General features: G+C 32.7%; 1 protein-coding gene across 1 annotated transcript in view; it reads right to left on the bottom strand.

Moving 5' to 3' along the window:
- Positions 1–26,762, bottom strand: part of MMP16 (matrix metallopeptidase 16) — a 299,878-nt gene that overhangs the window by 119,456 nt on the left and 153,660 nt on the right. The window contains exon 4 of the mRNA XM_047783647.1: positions 8,983–9,287. Within this exon, the coding sequence (XP_047639603.1) occupies positions 8,983–9,287 (305 nt within the window). The remainder of the gene's footprint in view (positions 1–8,982; positions 9,288–26,762) is intronic.

The following is a 26,762-nucleotide window of genomic DNA, read 5'->3' as shown; positions in this document are numbered from 1 at the left end:
GCAATAAGAATAATCTTTGAAACATCTAGTCCTCTAAAAGTAGGAATTTCAAATGTTCTTTTAATATCTCTATTATATTTCTCATAGTTAATATTATAAATAATTGTATTATGCCTCTATCCTAGATTTAAAAAAAAAACTTGCTTTTAAAATATCATGGATTTGATTGGGTCCCATTGGTTTATTTTTGCTTTTATTTTTGTTGCTTTGGGAGACTGACCTGGGAAAATATTCATAAGGTTAATGTCAGAGAATGTTTTGCCTATGTTCTCTTCCAGGAGTTTGATGGTGTCTTGTCTTATATTTGTCTTTCAGCCATTTTGAGTTTATTTCGTGCAAACTGACAAGCTTTTGCATAGCAAAAGAAACCAAAAAGAAACCAAAAAGACAACTTACAGAAAGGGAGAAAATAGTTTCAAACGATGCAACTCACAAGTGCTTAATCTCTAAAATATACAAGCAGCAGCTTATACAATTCAACAGCAAAAAAGCCAACAACGCAATGGAAAAATGGGCAAAGGACCTGAATAGACATTTCTCCAAGGAAGAGATACAGATGGCCAACAAGCACATGAAAAAATGCTCAACATCACTGATTATTAGAGAAATACAAATCAAAACTACCATGAGATACCACCCCTCACCAGTAAGAATGGTCATCATTAATAAATCCACAAATAACAAGTGCTAGACGGGTTGTGGAGAAAAAGAAACCCTCCTGCACTGTTGGTGGGAATGTAAGCTGGTACAGCCACTCTGGAGAACAGTATGGAGGTACCTTAGAAATCTATACATAGAACTTCCATATGACCCTGCAATCCCACTCTTGGGCATATATCCAGACAAAACTTTCCCTAAAAAAGACACATGCACCTGCATGTTCATTGCAGCTCTATTCACAATAGCCAAGAGCTGGAAACAACCCAAATCTCCATTGACAGATGATTGGATTCGGAAGATGTGGTATATATACACAATGGAATACTCCTCAGCCATAAAAAAGAATGACATAATGCCATTTGCAGCAACGTGGATGGAACTAGAGACTCTCATACTGAGTGAAATAAGTCAGAAAGAGAAAGTCAAATACCATATGATATCACTCATCTCTGGTATCTAATACACTGCCCAAATGAAACATTCCACAGAAAGGAAAATCACAGACTTGGAGAACAGACTTGTGGTTGCTCGGGGGAGAGGAGGAAGTGGGAGGGATTGGGAGCTTGGGGTAAATGGATGAAAACTACTGCTTATGGAATGGATTTACAGTGAGATCCTGCTGTGTAGCACTGAAAACTATGTCTAGATACTTACAACACAGCATGACAATGGGAGAAAAAATTATGTATACGTGTATGTGTAACTGAGTCCCCATGCTGTACAGTGGGAAAAAAAAGGTGTGTTGGGGGAAATAACAATAAAAAATAAATTAAAAAATAAAATATCATGGATTTAATAATATTTTTATTAGAATTTTATATAATGCTTAGTCTCTCCCTTGGGTTCCTACTCTATGAAGTATAGGTTTCTACTATATTACTAACATAATAATGATCAATGAAATGTTTGTGAAGGGAGAATATATGAAAACAAAGTAATACTAAACCTATAGGGTTATGTCTTTTTTTATGTAAATGATGGATATTCACTCCACAATTTGCTCCTACTTTTATATTATTACCAAATCAAAAGGAAGTATCACCAGGACACATGATTTCCAAAACAATATATAGAAATATTTTAAAATACATATATTTAAAATATGTAATTTAATATTGAAAAGAACAAACATTTTAAAACAATAGAATACTGTCATTCCTTCCATTTTTAGGCAATTTGCATAGATTTTAAAACACACACACACAATGATTAGCCTTTTTTTAGCCCTCTGAAAAGAACCTGTATTTTTTTTTCTGCCTTTCATTTATAGGATCTTTTTCTTTACTTGTAGCCTCTATTTATTTAGGGATCTGATTTCTGTTAATTTTGCCATGACTGCAATGACTCCTTTTGAACTGCATACTACTGCCATATTTTAGAAGAAAACATTTTTGCTATGTGTTAGCTTATTTCTTTTGATTTAATTTTTCCACTCTTCCTTTTGGAGAATCTATAGCTTCTTACACTGAAGCTATCTACTAAGTTTTCTAATATCTATCCTTGAATTTCACATTATTTTTTCTTATGTTTTTCTGAAAATGCTTGCCAAGATTTTCTTCCACATGACAAGTTCAGTTTTTATAGCAGTAATAAGTTTTCTTTTCCTGTTCCATAGAGAGTCTTTATGGGCATTCTGAGTTGTTTCCAATACTACTTTTCTGGTTCACTTGTTAAAATATTTTCAGCAATTGGCTTTTCTCCTGAGTCCTCAAGTAGATTATTTAGTATCCTTTTAATGGCATTTTCTTGTTACTAACTAGGTGAGTCTGAGCAAGTTACCAAAATTTTGTGGCTCAATTTTCTTGCAAAGTGGAATTACATTGTTTATAAGTTTGTGAGGAATAAATGAGTTAAATACACAAAATTAATATAAAGACATGAATATTAAATTTGGCTTCTATTATTATTTATTTTTCACTGTTTTCTTCTTTATGTAACTTTGAATGAGACTGATGATAGTCAATAGAGAGTTTAAGTTACTTCTCTATTTCCCTACTTTTCTTATGACATACTGGGCAAAACCAGTATGAAAACAGGAGAGAGGCCTGATATTCCATGACCTTAGGTCAATTTCCATTGTTTAGGATACATGCATCTAATACAGCCTTGCCTGAGGTAAGAACTTCCACTAAGCCCAGTCTTATGCTCTGATGCTTCCAATCAATGGCAAGTTACAGTTTCCACTGTGGATTATAACAAGCACTATTTATGCTGCTACTTTGATATGTAATGAACAGAATGTGGATGTGGTGAGTTGTGGTGATTTTTGATTTCAAATGAAGAATTTAGTTACAAAATAAATGTAAGAACAATTAGTGTACAGTCTGTTGGTTTAAACTGTTAAGGAAATTATGGTAATATATTAAATTCTATAATGGTGTGGTTGTAACTCTGCAAAAAATATTTGCACAAAACTAAGGCAATTTATTAGTACTCTTGATAATTTAAGCAATAAAAAAACTATCAAATTATTAATTCTAATTGGATTTTTTTAAAAAACATAAAGACATTAATTTTCTATATTGATAAACTAATGGCTAAACTTGAAAATTCCACTTCATTTTGCTTTGTTGCCTGCTTAGATTTTAGGATAAATAACTTACATGAAGATGAATTAAAAGGCAAATTCCTCCTATATAAGGAGAAGAATAACAGAAGGTAAATAATGGTCAATAGGTCAAAATCTTTATTAAGGAAAATTATGGTTAAACAACTTACCCACAAATACAGAGTAGTGTATTTAATTTCAAACTAGCATTGTTTTTACCTCCCAACATATTGGTGTGGCAGACCATATCAGTGTGGTTGACTAGCTGCTTATCAAACCTGTTACCTTTCTACAGCCTTCCTTGTGGTTAGATGTAACCATGGGATTGAAATCTAGATAGAGGAACTTGAACAGGAATATTATATACTATTTGCAGGTCTTCTATGGTCAAAGACAAGCAAATCTACCTTGGGTCACTCAGCCGCTCTCTAGGTGCTGATGCCTGAGGCAGCTTTGGAAATCATGGCTGAGCCTCCACTTCTCTGGGTCTCTGACTAAGTGAGTGGAAAGTCCTTCTTCCCCAATGCATGAGAAAGAAATAAAATTCTACTATGTTTAAGTCATTAAAATTTCTGGCTTTATCTGTTTCATTAAGAGCTCTGGATTATATGTATTTTAATGTTCATGATCCATCTTTATACCTTAGTAAAACTGATAGAATGAAATAATATTTTGAGTGTGATAATACCAATTCATGTGCTATTCTCTAATTACACATGAGGACTTGTAATCATATGAAGCAGCACAACTGAGAGTCCTTAGAAATGTCAAGGCTATCAAACTTTAGGCAACCATTCTAATGAAATGAAATAAATTCAATTACATTATGTTTATTCTAGGAAGGAAGGCAGTCAGGTTTTTAAAAAGAAACTATGTTGACAGAGAAAACACCCAAGTTTTGGTAAAATTTGGAAAGGTAAGAATTATTTGGTAGAGAGCTAATGTTTTTAGAGTTTAAAAATCTCAATAAATACTCTGATTTTAAGATGGGTTAAGGTCCTTGACAGTCTAATCATATCAATTCCTTCTTTTATCTTCAAAATGCACAAGACTGATTGATATAGACAATATCCCCACAGACAATAGCACTTCTAGCCCTCTTGGCAATATCTGTTAGGCATCTAACCCTTCCTTTTCTCAAAGATCAAAGTCTAAATCCTTGTTGGCCTCTGACAAATACAGCAAATACAGCTGCAAGATGAGTATAAAAGGTTGAGAGGTGGCTGAGAGATGGATAAGGCTTAGGTTTACCCTTTGATAAACCTGTATTTGCACACTAATGACAAAAATCTCACTTACAGAAAATGAACTCAATCATGTCCATTGACTCAATCATCTTATCATAAAAATATTTAATTTAAACTTGGTCTATTCAAAGAATGTGCGAGCTGGGATGTAGAATTTGACCATTTCGCATTTAATGACTATATTAGTCTATACTCTTCAGAGAAATATAATATAATTTATCTCCAGAGAAATAGAAATAGGATGTATATAGCTATATTAGAGTAGTTTTATTATAGGAATTACCTCATTAAATTATAGAAGTTTGGAAGCCCCTGTCCTCTAATCTGTTTGCAAATTGAAGAACCAGGAAGCCTGATGGTATAATTCAGTCTAAGTCCAAAGGACTAAGAACCAGGAGTTCTGATGTACAGAATCAGGAAAAGATATTCACCCCAGGTCAAGATTGAAGACAGAATTCACCCTTCCTCTTTTGTTCTATTCTGACCCTCAATGGGTTGGATCATGCCCACCCAGATGGGTGAAGGAGGATTTTCTCCACTCAGTCAACTGAATCAAGAATTCACCTCTCCCAGAAACGCCCTCACAGAAACATCCAGAAGTAATATTTATCAACTATCTGGGCATCCATTAGCCCAATCAACTTGACACATAAAATTGAGCATCAGAACGATGCCATAGATCTAATGATTTTGATGTCTCAGATGAAATTTTCATCATCATTTTTCTCTCTCTTTAGTTTTTAGATAGACTGCCACAACAGCTCTGGGCAGCTCTGATTTTAGGCAGTGACCTTTATGACAACAAATAGAGCCAATGCATTCTTTTTGTTAACAGAATTGTTAATAGAACTCCGTAGTAAAATAAGATATGCTTTTAGATATACCTCTGTTGTCGTTTTACATTTTTAAGATTTTTAATTTTTCTATTGAAGCCGATTTACAATGTTTTGTCAATTTTTGCTGCACAGCCAAGCAACCCAAGTCTTACACACACACACACACACACACACATTTTCTCACATTATCCTCCATTATGTTCCATCATGAGTGATTAGATACAGTTCACTGTGATACATAGCAAGATCTCACTGCTTATCCACTCAAAATGCTACAGTCTGCATCTACTAACCACAAACTCCCAGTCCATCCCACTCCATCTACCTCCCCCCTGGAAACCACAAGATTTCCTCCACTTAGTCACAGTTTCATGTATCATTTTAATAGATAACCTTATGTTTGGAAATTATCTATTTGAAATCCTATGACTGGTAGTTTACTTGTCCAATTAGAAAGAATCTTTGTGGTAAGTTTGTATTTACATTGATAGTACCATTTAAAATTTACACCATAGCTAAGGAAACAATATGATAATGATGCTCAAAATTAATCTTAACATTTTGCTAGATTTAAATTTCCCAATTTACATTCAAGCAATGTATGCTTTTCAAAAACCATATCCCAGTAACATTTTTCTATTTAGAATTACTATGCAAATATTTTACTTATCTGCTCCATAAAGAAAAAAAAATCCTGGGGAAAAAAAAGCATTATATTTAGTAAGAGAGTGTGTGTGTATGTTTACACTTATTTATTTTAATGTAACTATTTTGTAATTTACTTAATGGGCATTAGCTTGAGTTTTCTAAAGGTATCATGACTATAAGCAAATTGATAGGAAAATGGATAACAATGAATTAAAGGTTACTGGCATCCTAAGACACTGTTTATCTCTTTTGAGGTAGATAGAATTCAAATTGCCTTCATTAGCTGAGCAATATGCTATGGAAAATGAGCTGGGTACTTATCAAGAGGCTCTTTCATTTGCATTTTTTGCTAAAATTCTCAAGCTTCTCTGTTTTCTAGGTGCTAAAGAGCTCTGAATAGGAGAGAAAAACAATTTTTCAGATAAGCAAGCCAGGAGCATTGGAGAGCTAGATTAATGATATGAAAAATTTATCAATGAAGATGTCAGAATTGTGCCTGTATATTTGTGATAACAGGAAGACAACCTTACAGACAGGATGTAGGATGTACAAATGCATTAATTCTCCACACATTCACCAGTACTATAACAAAGCTAGAGGGTTTTTCCTTTGATAAATAATCAATAATTCATAGGACATTACCCTGGCTGCCCTACTGCTGCTAGTTAAAAGTCTGACTTTCAATTAAGCAGTATATCTTTATGGTATTACATCTTGAGCAGTCAGTTAACTTTTCCTTAATCGCTTACAATTCTGAAACGCTATTATTTTGCATAGCATTTCCTTTAAGCTCACTCAAAAGGAAAAAGTATTCTTATTGGATCAGCAAAGGAATATTCTCCTCCAAATGAAACACTAAACATTATAAAATTGTTTTGTTTAGGTTTTTAACAGTATATATAGGCACAAAATTATTATACCTCTACAGCATAAATTAAGAGGCTACCAGACATATTAATAATGCATAATCTGAGTCAAAAGTCCATTGACTTGATTGTACACATTTAGCTCCTATGTTCTATTTCAGAATTATTTCCCACATACATACTCCTTGAAAGGCTTCTTAAATCACACAAAACACATATGCAGCCATAACACCAATCATAATCAAATCGGTAGAAAAATTCTCATTCTCTATGTCACTTCAAATGGTCCTATATATCTAAAATGTCCAGCTAATAGAGAATACATTTAAAGAATATGTGCAGTTTTCTTGAGGATTTTAATATTTTAAGAGAAAATACAGGCTGTTTAACAGGCATCATCTCTGACATATAGAATTTAAAAGAATTTTAAATGTATGAGGCCACAAAGCCAAATTAACACAAATTCAAAGCAAGATATTTAAAATATCTTTAACAATTAAACCCACTATTAGAATAAAATATAATTTTCTCTGTTCAGAAATTTAGAAGAAAGTCTTTCCCCTGGAAACAAATATAGTTTTGCCTGTGTCAGCAAAATTCTACTGTGATAAGTGCTATTTTCTCAATTATTGAGGATGCAAACATTTCTTCCATTATTTAAAACAATTTAGCAATTGATTTGAAGAAGTCAGAACTGCTTCATTAGAATACCTGTGTGATTTTGATAAAAAAAGAACACATTTAATTTTAAATTATTTATCAAACCAGTATGGGCCCATACTGACACAGGCAAAACTATATTTGCTTCCAGGGGAAAGAAAGAATTAGAATTTTATTAGCTGATTAGTTTCCATTAAAAATGCACACTTGCATTTTCAACCTTCTACTGTGGTGAGAAAGAAAAAAATATTTAACTCCTGATTATAAGAATTATGGAGATGACTACTTAGGAATCTTAAAACTCTAGAATCCTATAATTCCGTGAATATTTTTTAAACATAAAATTGGAAAAGAGATTGTTCCCTAGGAAGAAATAACATTTCTTACATCAAGTAACCATTATTTTAGTTTTGGAGTTTTCATTTTTACATTATTTTTGCACTTCCAAATAAAGATTAGAATATTGATAAGTATGTTGGAATATATTCATAAATAACTGGTTTTGATAAAAATAAATATATAATATAAAATATTAACTTATGTAGTTGTACCAGATTGGGACATCAATGAAATGTTAAGAGACAAAAGAAAAGGAGAAAAATTTTACAGACTATAAAGGTGATAATGGGAAAAAAACAAACAAAACAAAACATAGAAAAGATATAGCAAAAACTACACCACCAATGTCAGTCAAGATTGTTACAAGTGGAAACACTGGAATAAAGTGTAAAAAACAATAGCAATAGTAGAACTTTCCCTTCCTTCCTTCCTTCCTTCCTTTCTTCCTTCCTTCCTTTCCTTCTTTCTTTTGTCTTTTTAGGACCATGACCATGGCATAGGGAGGTTCCCAGGCTAGGGGTCAGATTGGAGCTGTAGTTGCTGGCCTACACCACAGCCATAGCAATGCTGGATCCGAGATGTGTCTGCAACCTAGACCACAGCTCATGGCAATACACGATCTTAACCAACTGAGAGAGGCCAGGGATTGAACCTGTGCCCTTATTGATACTAGTCAGATTTGTTTCTGCTGAGCCATTATGGGAACTCCTAAAATTTTCTTAATACTTGTCCTATGATTTGAATACCATAGAATATTTTAAATTAATTTTTATAGAATACAAAACTCACTTTAGACAATTTATAGGATAACTATAAAGTTCTAATCTTTAATCAAAAGCCACCTGACCTTTACAAATTCTTGTTTTAAAATGCTATATAAACAGTCTCATATATATATTTTTTGAAATTTTTCTTTTTTCTTTTTTTTTGTCTATACCTGCAGCATATAGAAGTTTCTAGGCCAGGGATCGAATCTGCGCCACAGCAGCAACCCAAGCTGCTGCAGTAGTAGTGACAGATCATTAACCTGCTGGGCCACAAGAGAACTCCATATTTTTTGATAACTTTAAGAACAAATTTATTTTGTTTAGTTTAAGTTTGTACATTAGTAAATCACCTGGGAATTCCAAAAATAAAAAAAGGAACTATTTACAATTAAAAAAAAATTGTGTACTTACCGTCATGATTAGGATTTCCTAGTGTCCATGGCTCATCTGAGTCAAAATGAGTATCTCCCCCAATTCCTGGTCCAGGGAAATAAGCATGTGCCAAAAATCCTCCCTCTCCATCAAAGGGAGAACTGTCTCCATGAAAGCCCGATGCAAAAATGATGGTTATATCCACATCGCGTTTGCCATTTTCTAATTCACTGTAGGGAACTTCTTCAAATGTCAGAGGAGTTACATTCTGCCACACATCAAAGGCACGACGAATAGCTTTACGGGTTTCAGGGTCTCCAACTTTTGGAGTTACGTTCTTTATACTGAAATTTGAAAAAGAGAATAATCGGTATGGATTTCTTATATATAATCTGACATTACAGATTGCCTTATTACAAATTTTTAACTATCCAGTTGAGTAAAAAAACAGAAAAAGAGTCTCATGTTAAATAGAAAAAACAATTAATCCCTTCGTCTTTATTGCAAGATCTCACTACACTGGGCCTTTTCATTCTCAGCTGTATACAACACAAATGAGATCTTCTCTGCAGAATGGTTAGCAAGGGGGTAATTAGATCAGTCACTTTGTCTCCTGGACGATATAAAGGTCACTTTGCCAAATGATCAAACAGTTGCAGCAATTCCATACTGAAATAAAAAATTCAATTTCTGTCTGATAATAATTACTTTTAGGGTCACACTATTGTGTGCACACATGTTACTTCCAAACAGTGTCTTTATGCTCTTATCCATGAACACCAATGCAGTGGCCACAACGTTATTTCCTAGTTGTCAAAGGAAAGGTCAATTAATCAGTTTCTGATTATCTAGTGTTTTCTCACATAATTAATTTCCCTAGTTAAAATAATGTGAGAATAGCTTTTTAATACAAATATTTAACTGTTATTTGAATTTAAAGAAGTAATGCGGACATTATTCAACTAGCTTATTTGTCTTGAGGCTAATGACAAATGGGAAGAATTATAAATATTTTTCCAATTTACTTAGCATGAATCAGATAATTCTCTTTTCTCATTTCTTTTTCTATATTTTTCTAAATAGAACATTAATTTAGCAAGTTTATGTATATGTAAGTAGTTTATATTGTGGTAATATCATCTTTGTGAAAAGTAATGAGTTAATTTCATAAGAATCATCAATAAGTTTCAGACCCGTACAACCAATCATCCTATACCCATGAATCCATGAATTTCACAAAGGGAAATCTTAGTACATAAGAGGGTATATTATTCAGGTGAATATTTATTGCAATGAAATAATAAAAGAATTGGAAGCTAAATAATATACAGATTATGGAGTCTCTATTGCATGTCATAATATATATATAAGACTCAAAATTATTTTGCCATTTTAAAGCTATTTAATGGTATAGAAAATATTTAAGATATACTTTCTGGTAGAAAAATATTATGCAGATTATATTTTTTAATCTAATTTTAACTATGTCAAGGATTATTACCAATGTTAGGCAGGAATCATATTGACATAATAATAATGGCATTAATTGAGTATTTACTATGAGCCAGGCAAGCAGTTAACAATATCTTATTTAACCCCCTGAGTAACCCAGTGAGATGGACATGTATACCTATTATACAAAGAAAGAAATTGAGATTTAGAGGAATTTAGAGAAAATTTGGAATGGTGAAATTAGTTTTTCTGTTGCAACATTCTGACTCAAGAATCAATCTACCTTGAATTCTAAGCTGGATCACACATCTAAAACAAGGTTTTCACTATTTTCTTATAGATAGCATAGACCATACTTACAATAACTATTTGATGATAAATATCTTTCATTATACAAAAAGAAAATGAGGATAAAAACCAAGTGAAAATGGAATTGGCACAGTGAGTGTTCCAGGAAGAAGAAATGACAGGTGAAAGTCCCTGAGGTGGAGACATGCTTGGCAAGTGAAAGAATGGCAAGGTGGCTGGTATAGTTTGAGCAGAGACAGAGGGTAAGTGCCAAGATATGAATTTTCTTTTGTTAATGTGGGGAGTTCCCTTCGTGGCTCAGTGGTTAACAAACCCAACTAGGAAACATGAGGATGCGGGTTCAATCCCTGGTCTCGCTCAGCGGGTCAAGGATCCAGCATTGCCATGAGCTGTGGTAAAAGTTGCAGATGTAGCTTGGATCTGTCATTGCTGTGGCTTTGGTGTAAGCTGGCAGCTCCTACTCCTAGCCTTGGAACCTCAATGTGACACGGGTTAAGCCCTAAAACTTAAAAGTAGTGGTTAATGTGGTTTATGATGTTGATTGATTTGCATATGTTGAACCATCCTTGTGAACCTGGGATGAATCCCACCTGGTCGTGGTGTATGATCTTTTCTATATGTTGTTGGATTCAGCAGGCTAAAATTTTGTTGAGATTTTTTGCGTCAATATTTATCAAAGATATTCGCCTATAGTTTTCTTTTTTGGTGGTATCTTTGTCTGGTTTTGGAATTAGGGTGATGGTGGCGTCAAAGAATGTCTTTGGGAGTGTTCCTTTGTCTTCAACCTTTTGAAAAAGTTTAAGGAGGATGGGTATAAATTCCTCTTTGTATGTGTGGTAGAATTCATCCGTGAAGCCATCTGGTCCTGGACTTTTATTTGTAGGAAGTGTTTTTATGACATATTCGATTTCATTTCTAGTGATCCATCTGTTCAGTTAATCTATTTCTTCTTGATTCAGTTTTGGCAGGCTGTAAGTCTCTGGAAAGTTGTCCATTTCTTCTAGGTTTTCAAATTTGTTAGCATACAAATGATCATAGTATTCTCTCAAGGTTTTTTGTATTTCTGTAGTATCAGTTATGACTTCTCCCTTTTCATTTCTTATTTTGTTTATTTGGGTTTTTTTTCTCTCCTCTTCTTGAGCCTAGCCAGAGGTTTGTCAATTTTATTTACCTTTTCAAACAACCAGCTCTTGGTTTGATTGATTTTTCCATTCTTTTTTTAATCTCTATTTTATTGATTTCTTCTTTGATCTTTATGATGTCCTTTCTTCTGCTGACTTTAGGTTTTGTTTGTTGTTCTTTTTTTAATTCATTTAGGCGGTTAGTTAAGATGTTGATTTGAGATTTTTTTCTTCTTTTTTGAGGAAGGCCTATATTGCTATGAATTTCCCTCTGAGCACTGCTTTTGTGCATCCCATAGATTCTGAGTGGTTGTGTCTTCATTATCATTTGTCTCAAGGTATTTTTTAATTTCCTTCTTGATTTCCTTATTGACCCATTGGTTTCTTAGTAGCATGTTGTTTAGTCTCTATGTAGTAAGTTTTTTCTCATTTCTTTTCCTGTGGTTGATTTCTAGTTTCATGCCATTGTGGTCAGAGAAGATACTTGAAATAATTTCTACATTCTTAAATTTCTTGAGGTTATCTTTGTGCCCCAGGATGTGATCAATTCTTGAGAATGTGCCATGTGCACTTGAGGAGAATGTATATTCTGATTTTTTTGGATGTAATGTCCTGAAAATGTCAATTAAGTCTAACACTTAATTCCTGATTGAGTTTTTTTCATTATGCTATTTCATTGATTCTTTTAAACTCTGGTAAATTTTGTAAATTTTACCTAAAAAAAAAATGAATATTTTCTTTAAAGATCATGCCTTATACAATCCTACAAAATAATGTGGGAAATGTAAGACATCTTTATTCATTAGAACAATTGGTACTGAAGACAAGGTATATTATTTTATTATTAAGGTCACTATGTAAAGTCAGGATTTGCTAGTTTTAATTTCATTGTCTCCATACCAATTCATTTAATAACATTTCTACATATTAAAAGCAGAGTATTTCCCCTCCAAGCTTTTCATAGAGTGATAAATCTTTTCTAAAGTTAGAGTATTAGAGTATCTTTAATATGAAAGTGAGAACAAAATTAAATATTTTGGGATTTAGTATTATATATTCAAAGTCAGAAGAAGCTAGAACTCTGCTTTACAGTTCTCAATACAAACATATAAATTTCTCCATGATAAGTGAGATATTGAGTTTATTTCACTATCTTTAGGGTAATTTTAAAGTGTGAGAATTTGACATTTAAAGAAACAGTAAATGTGGGGAGAGAGAGACTTACTAACAAAACTCTACCAAAATACACATGTGTTTTCTTTACTGATGGAACTGTAGGAATTATTTTCCTTTATTCTGTAAAGTAAATTAATGTAAATATAAAATTATCAAACATTTGTTCATTTTAATATAAGTTATGGGAAATGTGAAACAAGGACATTGCCAAAGGTTTCATTCTTTACAAGTCAAGTACACTTTATTTATTCAGAAAACATAGTAAATATTACCCAATGCCTAAAATTACTATGTAAATTCAGAATTCTCTAGTTTTAACATCAGTGGAAATACCAATTTATATAATAAAAAATCTACATATTAAAAATAATTATTCCCCCTCAAATTTTGATACAGTGATAAATATTTTTTCAAAATTTGTGGTACCATTTTATCTTCAATTTTCAAAGTAAGAAAAAAACTCAATACTTTGGTATTTAGTTGAGATACAGAGTTGTGTGATACCCTTGTGTCAAAATATTTTGGTATGGCTAAGGCTAAATATTCTTTACTCAATTCAATAGAGAAAAAATTAGTTTTTCAGAAAAGCTTGCTAATATTTTATTATAAATGATTATAATAACTAAAGGGAATCTATTTTAACTGTGAAAGTACACAATTGCAAAGAATATAAAAGAGTAAAATAATAAACTACATAATTAAATTATTAGCAAAACTTTGTCCAGAATGTATAAAATGTTCTGTCAGAGGACATCTAAATAGACTTATTTATAATAATTTTATTCATATTAAGAATACAATGAATTTTGTTATTGTAAATAATTATTATTGTAAAAAATCTTATATATACATAATCTTATTCACATTATGTTCTATAGTTGATATGTTTCATTTTTTTAGGTGCAAGAAATTATCAGAGATTAACTACGGAGCCCTTCTGGAAAAATTTAAATATTTAGCTATCTCCCAAGATGACTGCTTCACAGGTAAGGCAGACTTCAGTTCATATTGCTTTGTGTCTTATTTAAATACTGTCTGTTTCTCTCAGCCTGTTGTGTACGCTGGACAGGCAAGTTGAAGTCAATACCATAACCAATTTCAGTGAGCTCACTGGGTTTAGAGAGAATGATGAGAAATGTTTCTGGGGAGGAACTGATTATTATTTAGCAATCTCAATGTTTCTTTTCTCTGCATATATTATTACTACAATAATAACTTCTACTGTGTATCCTTGCTAGTCTCAGAAGCATTAATTTCTTTTTTAAATTTTATTTTTATTTTATTTTTGAATTTAGTTGATTTACAATGTTGTGTTATTTTCATGTATATAGCAAAGTTATTTAGTTATACATATACATATATCCATTATTTTTCAGATTCATTTCCCTGAGGTTATTACAAAATATTGAATAGAGCTCCCTGAGCTCAGTATAACCTTGTTGATTAACTATTTTATGTATAGTAGGTTATATATGTTAATCCCAAACTCCTAATTTATCCCTCCCCACCGCATTCCCCCTTTGGTATTTGTTTTCTAAGTCTATGAGTCTGTTTCTGTTATATAATTAAGTTAATTTTTATCATTTTTTATATTCCACATATGTCATATCATATGATATCACTTTCTTAGTCTGACTTACTTTACTAAGTATGATAATCTTTAGGTCCATCCATGTTGCTTCAAATGGCATTGTTTCATTCTTTTTATGGAAAATATTTCATTGTACATATATACCACATCTTTTTTTATCTATTTCTCTGTTGATGGACATTTAGATTGCTTCCCTGTCTTGTCTAAATAGTGCTGCTATAAACACTGGTGTGCATTCATCTTTTCAAACTATGGTTTTCTCTGGGGCCCAGGAGTAATACTGCTGAATAATATGGTAGTTTTATTTTTAGTTTTTTATGAATCTACAAACCTATTTCCACAGTGTTTGTACCAAAGTACATTCCCATCAACAGTGTAGAAGGGTTCCCTTTTTCTCCACACCCTCTCCAGTACTTATCTTCTGTAGGTGTTTTGAAGATGCCCATTCTGACCAGTATTAGATAATATCTCATTGAGTTTTGGTTTTCATTTCTCTAATAGTTAGCATGGTTGAGCATATTTTCATGTGATTTTTGGCCATCTGCATGTCACAGAAGATTAATTTAAAATCAAGTTTAGCTAAAGGAAAATTTACTAGGAAAATTAGTATTAATTAATATAATACAATAGTATCATATCAATTAATATATTATGAGTACTCATTAATATAATACAATTTTTAAAAGATGCCTATGGCAATTGAATACTTATTCAATTGGTCATTTACTACAGAAAATATTATTTTAGAGTTTATATTTAGAGGAAAGGAATTTAGACTAAATCTGTGTTATATAACATTCAGTAAACCTGAAAAATAAAGATCTACTTGATAAAAAATGATGCTACTCATTTAAGGTCTTATTTTTTTTTGAATAAATTTTAACCAAAGCCTACTAAGAATCCATCAGTTTATTCAACAACTATTTATTGAGAGACTATTACACAGCAAGCACCCTATTAGGTTTGGGGGAGCCAAAAATGGATATGTTCTCTAATACAGTGAAGCTCCTGTATGTTCTTGAAGTAACACACGGTATACTATTTTACAATTATTCATTTAGCATACCTGTCTCTCATACTATACTACATTCTCCATGGGAGCAGAGGCCTTGCCTAACATCTGTCCATTGCCACTTCTGCAACACAAGGCTGTTCAATAACTATTTATTGAATGAAAACACCTAATTACCCATGAAGCAAAAATTGCCAAAAAAAAATGATCATAAAGATTCAAGGAAGAGATGAATCGTCACCAGTTTTATAATTATAACCAGCATATTAAATTTTGTATCAGCCAAAGTTATAATACATAACTAAGCCTATAATACTTACATAGCCTAAGAAAACATAAACAGTATGACCTCAAAATTTCCCATTTCTAGGTCTTTAAAGTGGAAGGACTAGGAGCATAGACAGTCACTTTAAATGGATTAATTATGGAAAGTTCCTTCCAATTCCACATTTCAAAATTCGGAAGAGGTTTTAAAGTTATGTAATCTAAATTTACAACCATTCTACAAATGTTCTCTAATTTCCCTGACAAGTGAATACATTTCTTGGCTTATATGCTTCCAATGATGAAGATTTGTAGGATGGATGATTTAATTTTCCAATAGCTCCAAATATAAGTATTTGAGAATAACTGGAAACTTTTCCCTTAAATATTTTTTTCTATCATGTTGAGAATCCTTGACTCTAATCTCAAGCTCTTCCTTATATAGATTGTGTTCAAAATTTCTTAGCATTTTCTTTTTAGAGGTTTTCATTAATTTGCCAAGAATCACCTGAAAATGCAGTTGCCTAAAGAGAAAAGGATACATCAGGTAAAGTGTAGACAGGAAAACAGAGAAAAATTAGTATTTCCATTGCTTTGCTTTCTATAAATCTAAACTGGACATTCTAGATTTTTTGTGAGTCACATTACAACTGTTGGCTCAAAATGAGTTTGTAATCAAATAAAACCTAGAATTGGCCACCCTCACACCAATTCCTGTCTTTATTCTTAATGTCAGATTTAGCTATCCTTTCAATGAATATTTGTCTCTCTCTCTCTTTTTTTTTTTTGTGGGGGGCACATCTATGGCATATGGGCATGTGGAGGTTCCCATGTTAGGGGTTGAACGGGAACAGTAGCTGCTGGCCTATGCCACAGACAGAGCAACACCAGATCCAAGCTGAGTCTGCGACCTATACCACAGGTCATGGCAATGCCAGATCCTTAACCCACTGAGCAAGGCCAGGACTCAAACCTGCATCTGCATGGATACTAGTGAGATTTGTTTCCCCTGAGCCATGACTGGAACTCCTCAACGAATAACATTTTTTGAGCTCCAATGTCATTTTTTATATTTATTTTCCTAAATATAGTAAAAAAGTAGTAGCAAATGATATTACTTACTTAGTATACTCAAGGCAACTTCTTAACACTTTACACATATTAACTTTAAAATGCAATATCCTTAGCTCTCACTCCAAAATTTTATTATCCCATTATAATACTCTCAACAATTTCTGGGATTTGTCTGATAAATTTAAAGAGTTAAGATTATAGTCAGCATTTATTAAGCACTAACTATGTTTCAAGCACTGTGCTAAGTATTTTTTTTCCTACTGCCTGACTTAATCGTCTCTCAAGCCTTATGAGATAGGTACTGTTATAATACCCACTTTGTACACAAGGAAAATGAGAATTAGAAAATTAAGTAATCTGATCCCAGTTTTATAGGTAGCAAGTACCAGAGCAAGGATTTAAATCCACATCTTTCTTACTCCAGAATTCTTAACCACATGGTATACCTATCAATAGTCTGGAAGTTTACAGGGTAAACCCCTAATTGTTTGAAAATTCAAAACTATCTGAGAGAATTCTCAGTAGAGGGACACAACATAATTTGAATTATAATCTGTCCTGAACGTAAAGGCTCTTAATAATTTCTCTTAATAATTTCCTTAGGTGCAGTTAGTACCTAAGGAGGTAGGGACACTAAACAGCATACACAGTTGAGTTTGGAAATTAAGTCAGAGAAAGAATACTACCTGAAATAAAAATAATAGACACTGATATACAGGGTTGTATAAGTATTATAAGTCTAAAATTGATTATTTAGACTTTACAATTAGTATTTATTAATTTTTATATGGTACAGAGTAAGATTCATTGTTTTTCATATAGATAACCAATTACCACAGGATAACAAGTAAAAAAGCCCATCCTTTACTTGCGGATATATATAGCCCGCTCTGGCATAAATCATATTTTTCAAATATGTATGGGTCTATTTCTATGGTCTCTTGCCTGTCCTGTTGGACTATTTATCTATCTCTGTGCTAACACCACATATTGCCTTATTTATCTTTGATTTAAAGTAAGTATCCATATCTAGTAGGTGAGAACATTTTGATCAATATTAGGCCTTCACTAATCTGCAAAGATTTTTAAGTCTTTTTTTAATTATACAAAAAATATTATTGAGAGTTTGTTTGAATTGCATTGAATTTGTGAAATATTTGAACCATCATTTTATCTTTTTATTAAGAGCAAAATATATCTATACATTTATTTTTGGTCTTTTTAATGTCTTTTAGTTCATAAAAAGAAGAAAAAAGATTCCTTGGAGTTCCCGTCGTGGCGCAGTGGTTAATGAATCTGACTAGAAACCATGAGGTTGTGGGTTCGATCCCTGCCTTTGCTCAGTGGGTTGACGATCTGGTGTTGCCATGAGCTGTGCGCAGCTCGGATCCTGCGTTGCTGTGGCTCTGGCATAGGCTGGGAACCTCCACCTCCATATGCCATGGGAGCGGCCCAAGAAATGGCAAAAAGACGAAAAAAAAAAAGATTCCTAATATTCTTCGTAAAGGGTGTACACATATTTTGTAGATTTATTCTCACTCTTATATTTTTGTGTCTATTTTAAACGATAATTTTGTAAAGATTATACACTGTGGTATGTGTATGTGTGTGTACATTGTACATTGGTCTTGTAAAAACTCTCTTACATGAAAAGTGATTGGAAGTTGTCATTCCCAACCTAGAAAAAAAGTTGAGCAAACACAAAATGAACAATTCTTAGCTCCATCAGATAACTGTAGTCATAGGGCAAACTGCCCCCAAATTGGAAAGATAGATGAATACAAAGAATCATAGCTTACCAGGAGCAAAAGCCCCTGAGTCATTCCTGATTCATATGATAGAAGAAAAAAAATTAAAAGGCTAAGATAACTATTCTGAGTTAACAGCTTCAAAAGTCAAATCCACTTAAAACAAACAAACAAACAAACAAACAAAAACAGTGAGATTTGATCCCAGGATTTAAGACTACTTCCTCTCCATAATACTTTAAACTGTACCATCAGGGCTCAGTGGATAATAACAGTGGATGACAAATAAGAAGGGTGCAAGATACAAAACCTATTTATGAAAGAGTTTCTAAAGAAATTCAGAGACAACAGGTGAGACAAAAACTAGGACAGAAGAAGAAACTGAAGCTTCTAAACACCTTCAGCTATAACATTAAACAGCCAAATTCCTAACCAAATAAACATAAAACCTAATACTAAATGCTTATACCTCAGTTTCCACAATTGAATGCATCATGTCTGGCTTTCAACAAAAGTTAATAGCATGCTAAAAGGCAAAAGAAAACACAGACTAAAGAGACAATGGCAGAGATTTTGGTATTATCAGACCAGGAATTTAAATTAAATATGATCAGTCTTTTAAGGGCTCTAATGGAAAAAGTAGGCAACATGAAAAAACACATGGGTAATACAAGCAGAAAGATGGAAAACATAAGAGAGTGAAAAGAAAATGATAGAAATAAAAATATCAAGAGAGATGAAGAATGTCTCAGATGGGCTCATAATGAGACTAAAGATATCAATGGAAGAATCAGTGATCTTGAATATAACTCAATAGAAACTTCTCAAACTGAAAAGCAAAGAAAAAAAGCATGAAAACAGAGCATCCAAAGGTTGTGGGACATTTAAAAGTGCAATATAACTTACAGACATAGAAAAAAAAGAGTATGGTCAACAGAGGGAAAAGGAGGTGGGGGAGGGATGAATTAGGATTTGGGGATTAGCAGATACAAACAACTAAAATAGATAAACAACAAGGTGCTATTGTAGAGTTCAGGGAAATATATTCAATATTCTGTTATAAGCCATAAAGGAAAAGAATAAGAAAAATAATATATAGATATAAATACATATATATACAGATATACTATGTACCTATATGCACTGATGTGCATGAATATATAGTATATATGTACCATATATAAAATTGAATCACTTTGTTGTATAGTATAGCAGAAACTCAGACATTATAAATAAACTATACTTCAATAATTTTTTGCAGTGCAACATAACAATGGGAATACTAGAAGAAGAAGAGAGATAGGAACAGAAGACGTATTTAAAACAACTGGAAATGTTCTAAAATAATAAGAGATAACAAATCACAGATGTAGGGTTTTCAGAGAGCAAAATCTACACATAGGCATATTATATCCAAACTGCAGAAAACTGAAGACAAAGGGAAAACCTTGAAAGCAGCCAGAGAGGAAGGAAAAAAATTTTATCTACAAAGGAACAAAAGACACCAGTTCAATCAGACTTCTCAAAAACCATCTATGCAAGAAGAAAAAAAGAAGTCAACCATGTGAAGTAATGCATGTTAATTAAACTTATTGTGGTAATCATTTCGCAATATATACAAATATCAAAGCATTTGTTGCATACCTTAAACTTATGTCCCAATTATATGTCAATTAACACACCAATTATATGTTAATAAACCTGGGTGGGGGGGAGAAGAGAGTGAAGTGAAGTGAAATATTTAAAATGTTCCAACAATAAAACCATCAACCTAGAATTATGTATCTAATGAAAATATCATTCAAAGGTGAGGGAGAAAGAAGACTTTCTTAGACAAAGAAAAACTGAGGGAATAGGTTGCCAGGAGATTGTCCTTGTCTCAAACTTTTTAAAAATTCTTTATAAAGAGAAGGAAAACATCACTAAAAATTCCATGGCGTTCCCATTGTGGCTCAGCAGGTTAAGGACCCATCATATGAGGATCTAGGTTGACCCCTGGCCATGCTCAGTAGGTTAAGGATCCAGCATTCCATAAGCTGCAGCATAGGTTTCAGATGCAGCTCATATCCAGTGTTGCTGTAGCTGTGGCATAGGTTGTAGCTGCAGCTCCAATTCGGCCCCTGGACGGGGAACTTCCATATGCCACAGGTGTAGCAGTAAAAAGGAGAAAAAAAAGAAATTCCAATCCAATCTATTTATAGAAAGTAAGAGTATTAAAGAAGAAATACATGAAAGTAAAATAAAATTATTTTTAATTGATGTAACAAAACTGTTTGCTCAAAATAATATGTAAATGATATATTGGGTAATTATAGACTATGTATAAGTGAAAATGTGCCAAATATTATAGGGGAAGAGAGAAAAAAATTAGGTATTCTCTATTATAAGGTACCTGTAATAACTGTGATGTGGTATAGGGTTATATGAAAGTACACTTAGATTAGTTGTTAAGCATACATTGCAAATTCTAGGCATCTCTAACATAAATGTTAAAAGACTATAGTTTATATGCTAATAGAAAATGGAAAAAATATATATATAAAATGTTCAGAGAAGGCATAAAAAGAGAGAAGACAAAAAATAAAAGCAAAAAAAACAGCAAAGGCAGCAAAAATTTACAAATATATTAGATATAAACTAAATATATCAATAATTACTTGAAATGTGAATAGACTAAATATACCAATGGAAAGACCACAAAAGTGGATCAAATAAAACAAGATAGAAAATTATACATTGTGTACAAGAAACCCATCATAAATATATAGATGCTGATAGATTAAAAATAAATGTGATAAAGAGAAATATATCATAGTGCAATAATCAAAAGAAAAACATAGTAACTTCATTATTTACAGAAAAGTACTTCTTCAGAGCAAGGAAAACTACCAGCAATATAAAGAAGGGCATTATGTAATAATAAAGGTATGAATATTCCAAGAAGACATAATAAATCATAATGTGTATGTTTAACAACAGTAATAAAATACATGAGGCAAAAATCTATAGAAGTGTAAGAAGAAATAGACCAATGTATAATTATAATTGGAGATGCAACACCCCTTTATCAGTAATTGACAGATCTTGCTGATAAAATATAGATAGGGATATAACTGAGCTGAACAGCATCATTAATCAACTTGAGCTAATTAATACATATAGACATTTTATCCAAAACCAGCAGAATAGTCATTATTCTCAAGCTCACATGGAATATTCACCAAGGATAAGTGGGAAAATCTCAGAATGCTTAAGGATACAACACATTTATTAATAAAATGTGAGTAAAAAAAACTCAAGGAAAATTTTATATTATTTGAACTAAATTAAAATGAAAACAAAACAAAATTTGTAGAATGCAGCAAAAGTGGTATTTAAAATAAAATTTGTAGAACCAAATTCATATTAGAGGAAAATAAAGATAAACATATTCTAAGCTTCTACATTGGCAAATTAGGGGAAAAAAGCAAACAGAATAAAAATAATTTCAAGACAAAACAGAAAATTTAAAAAAATAAAGCCATTTCTCTGAAGAAATCAATGTAACTGGTAAATCTCTAGTGAGACTAACCAATGAAAAAGGAGAGAAGACACAAATTACTAGTATCAGTTATGAAAGAGGGCAAGGTGATGCCTGAATTGTGTACCCCCTCACACAATTGCACATCTTTCATTTTAGGTCAAAAGTTATAAGTGATTAATCTTAGTGAAAAAAATATGTCAAAAAGCTGAGACAGACTAAAAGCTAGGCCTCTGTACCAAATGGTTAGCCAAGTTATGAATGCACACAAAAAGTTCTTGAAGGAAGTCAAAAATGCTACTTCAATAAACACACAGATAAAAAGAAAAAACCCTTATTGCTGATATGGATAAAGTTTTAGTGGTTTGGATAGATTACACCAGCCACACATTCCCTTAAGCCAAAGCTTAATTCAGGGCAAGGCCCTAACTCTCTTCAATTCTATGAAGGCTAAGAGAAGTGAAGAAGCTGCAGAGGAAAAGTTTGAACTTTTTTATGGCTGAGTAGTATTCCATCATGTAGATATACCACATCTTAACCCACTCATCTGTAGATGGACATTTAGCTTGTTTCCATGTCTTGGCTATTATGAATAGTGATGCAATGAACATATGGGTACATGTATCTTTTGCAATGAAAGTTTCATTTGGGGTTAATAGGTGCAAAATATTGCATTTGGAGTGGATAATCAATGAGATCCTTTTGTATAGTACAGATAACTATAACTAGTCACTTGCTATGGAACATGATGGAGGATAATGTGAGAAAAACTGGGTCACTTTGCTGTGCAGTAGAAATTGACAGAACACTATAAATCAACTATAATGAAAAAAATAAAAATCATATCAAAAAATATTTGAAGCTAACACAGGTTGGTACGTGAGGTTTAAGGAAAGAAGCTGTCTCCATAATGTGAAAGTGCAACGTGAAGCAACAAGTGCTAATATAGAAGCTGCAAAAGTTATCCAGAAGATCTAGCTAAGATAATGAAGGTTGCAACTCTTAACATTAAATTTTAAAGCAGATGAAACAGCCTTATTATATTGGAAGATGTCATCCAGGGTTTTCATAGGTAGAGAGAAGTTAATGCCCACTGTTGAACATACTGCTCAGAAGAAAAGATTCCTTTTGAAATGTTACTTTTTTTTTCTCTTTTTCCCTTTTCTAGGGCTGCTCCCACAGCATATGGAAGTTCCCAGGCTAGGGGTCTAATCAGAGCTGTAGCCACCAGGCTATACCAGAGCCACAGCAATGTGGGATCCTAGCCACGTCTGCGGCCTACACCACAGTTCACGGCAACACCGGATCCTTTACCCACTGATCAAGGCCAGGGATCAAAATTGCTACCTCATGGTTCCTAGTCGGATTCGTTAACCACTGTGCCAGAGGGGAACTCTGAAATGTTACTTCTTATTGCCAATGCACTTGGACACCCAAGAGCTCTGAGGGAAATATGTATTAAGAATCATATTGTCTCTATGCCAGCTAACACAACATCCATTCTGTAGCCCATAAATCGAGGAGCAATTTCAACTTTTGAGACTTTTTATTTGAAAAATACATTTTTTTAAGGTTATAGACGCCATAGATAGTGATTCCTCTGATGGATTTTGGCAAAGTAAATTGAATATTTTTTGGAAAGAATTCATATTCTATATGCCATTAAGAACATTTGTAATTCATAAATAGAGGTCAAAATATCAATATTCACAAGTTTAGAAGAAATTGATTTCAATCCTCATGGATTACTTTGAGTGGTTCAAGAAAAGTGGAGGAAGTAACTGCAGATGTGGTGGAAATAACAAGAGAATTAAAATGAAACATGAGAATGAAGATGTGACTGAATTGCTACAATATCCTCATAAAAATTTAAATGATGAGTTGCTTCTTAAGGATGAACAAAAAAGTGGTTTCTTAAGATGGAATCTACTCTTGGTAGACACTGTGAATATTGTTGAAATAACAAAGGATTTAGAGTATTACATAACCTTGGTTGATAAAGCTGTGGCAGAGTTTGAGAAAATTGACTCCATTTGAAAGAAGTGCTATTGTGAATAAATTGCTGTCAAACAGTACTGCATGCTACAGAGAAATCATTCACAAGAGAGTCAATCTACGCAGCAAACTTCCCTTTTGTTTTCCTTATTATAAGAAATTGCCTCAGCCACTTTGCCCTTTACCAACCACCACCCTGAGCAGTTAACAGCCATCAACAACTAAAGGTTAGCATTTTTTTTATCAGTAAAGTGTTTTTTAATTAAGGCATGCATTTGCTTTTGGATATAATGCTGTTGTACACATAACAGACTCTAGCATGGTGTAAACATAATTTTACATGCATCGGGAAACCCAAAATTTCATGATATTTGCTTTACTGCAATATTTACTTTATAGCCTTGGACTGGATCCAAATCCACAATACCTGAGGGATGCTTATAATGGCAAACTGATTCTAAAGTTTATGTATAAAGGCAAGGGACTCCAAAAACATAACATGATACTGAAGAAGAAGAAGAAAGTCAGAAGACTGACACTATCTGATATTAATATTTACTATAAAACTACAGTAATCAAGAAAGTGTGATTATGGTTTATGAATAGACACATAAATCAGTGAAGCAAAATAAAGAGCCCATAAATTTATCCACACACATAGTCAACTGATCTTTGATGAAAGATCAGAGGCAATGGAGAAAGGATCGTCTTTCCAAAAAATTGTGCTGTAACAACAAAATCCACATGCCAAAAACTGAATCTAGACACTGACATTATATCTTTAACAAAATCGAACTCAAAATGGATACAGACCTACATGGAAGTGCAAAATTATTAAAGTTTTAGAAGGTAGCAGAGGAAGAATTCTAAGTGACCTTAGTTTAGGTTTGGAAATGATTTTTATAAAACACCAAAATCACAATAGGGAAAAAGAAAATAATGGATAAACTGAGCCTTGTTAAAATGAAAACTTCTGTTCTGCAAAGAGACTGAAAAGAGAATGAAATGTCAAGATACCGACTGGGAGAACATATTTGAAAACATATCTGATAAAAGATTTGTAATCCAAAATATAAAAAGAAGCCTTAAAATAGCAACTCAAAAGTTGGTCAAAAGATCAAAACAGACACCTCACAAAAGATGATATATAGACTGCAGATAAGCATATGAAAATATACTCAGCTTCATATGTCATTAGGGAATTGCAGATGAAAACAGCAATGAGATACCATGTATTACAATGGTGACATTCAGAACACTGACAACACCAAATCCTGACAAGGTTGTAGAGCAACAGGAAGTTTCATTCATTATTGGTGACAATGCAAAATGATATAGCTGCTTTGAAGACAGTATCGTAGTTTCCTAAAAAGCTAACAATAGTCTTACAATATGATCAGCAAAATCACACTCCTAGGTATTTATCCAAATAAACTGAAAAGTAATGCCCACACAAAAACTGACACATACATGTTTATACCAGCCTTATTCATAAACTGCCAAAACTGGAGGCAACCAAGAGGTCTTCAATAGGTGACTGGGTAAACAAACTGTACATCCATACAATGGAATATTACTCTATAATAAAAAGGAATTATATATCAAGTCATGAAATGACATGGAGGAACCCTAAGTATGTATTATTAAGTAAAGGAAGGTGGTCTGACATGGCTACAAACTGTATGTTTCCAGGTATATGACGTTCTAGAAAAGGCAAAACTATAAAGACAATCATAATTTGAGGGGTTGGGGGAGAAGAATAGGAATGAATAGATGGAACAAAAGGTTTTCAGAGCAGTGAACCTATTCTCTATGATACTGTAATGCTATAAAGCATTACATTTTAGCCAAAAGTAGTGCACACAACTACTACAACACAGAGTGAATCCTAGTGTAAACTATGGAATTTAGTCAATAATATAGTAAGACTGGCTCAACAACTATAACAACTATATCACACTAATTAAGATCTTCATAATGGTAGACTTCAGGTGAGCGTGTATAGGGGGGTGGGGAGAATTTCCATATTATCTGCTTAACTTCTCTGTAAACCTAAAATTGCTCTAAAATTAAAATCTATTAACTTTCTTAAGAGCAGGCTTTTTTTATTACTTCCAAAAACTTATCTAGAGTTTATTCTGGGCTTTTTCTATAGAAAGTGATACAGCTATGACTAAAGATAGTTTTTTTCAATAGGCAAGAAATAGATTTATTAAGATAGGACGCTTGTGAGAGGTGCAAGCTGACAGGCAGGGAAGCTCTGCCAAGATAGTTTATTTCTTTACAAACCCTTATATCTTTATTTCCTCTTTATTCCTTTACAAATAGTTGTACAATTTTGTTGAATAGAAGCAGAGGTAACAGGTACCTTTTTGTTGTTTTCCTTGACAGATTATTGTCAACACTTCACACTATACTGTCCACATTATATGTGAAATATACTATGAAGCTACAGATTTGCTACTTTTCTGATAAAGTAAGTTTCCTTCTTTGCTCTGATTCCTAGTTATCATTAATGGAGGTTTAATTTTCTTGAACATATTTTTGTATCTATTAA

This window comes from Phacochoerus africanus, chromosome 6 (genome assembly GCF_016906955.1).
Source record: "Phacochoerus africanus isolate WHEZ1 chromosome 6, ROS_Pafr_v1, whole genome shotgun sequence".
Lineage (NCBI taxonomy): Eukaryota > Metazoa > Chordata > Mammalia > Artiodactyla > Suidae > Phacochoerus > Phacochoerus africanus.
The sequence above is the reverse complement of the archived record's forward strand: the minus strand, read 5'-3'. Positions and strand labels throughout refer to the sequence as shown.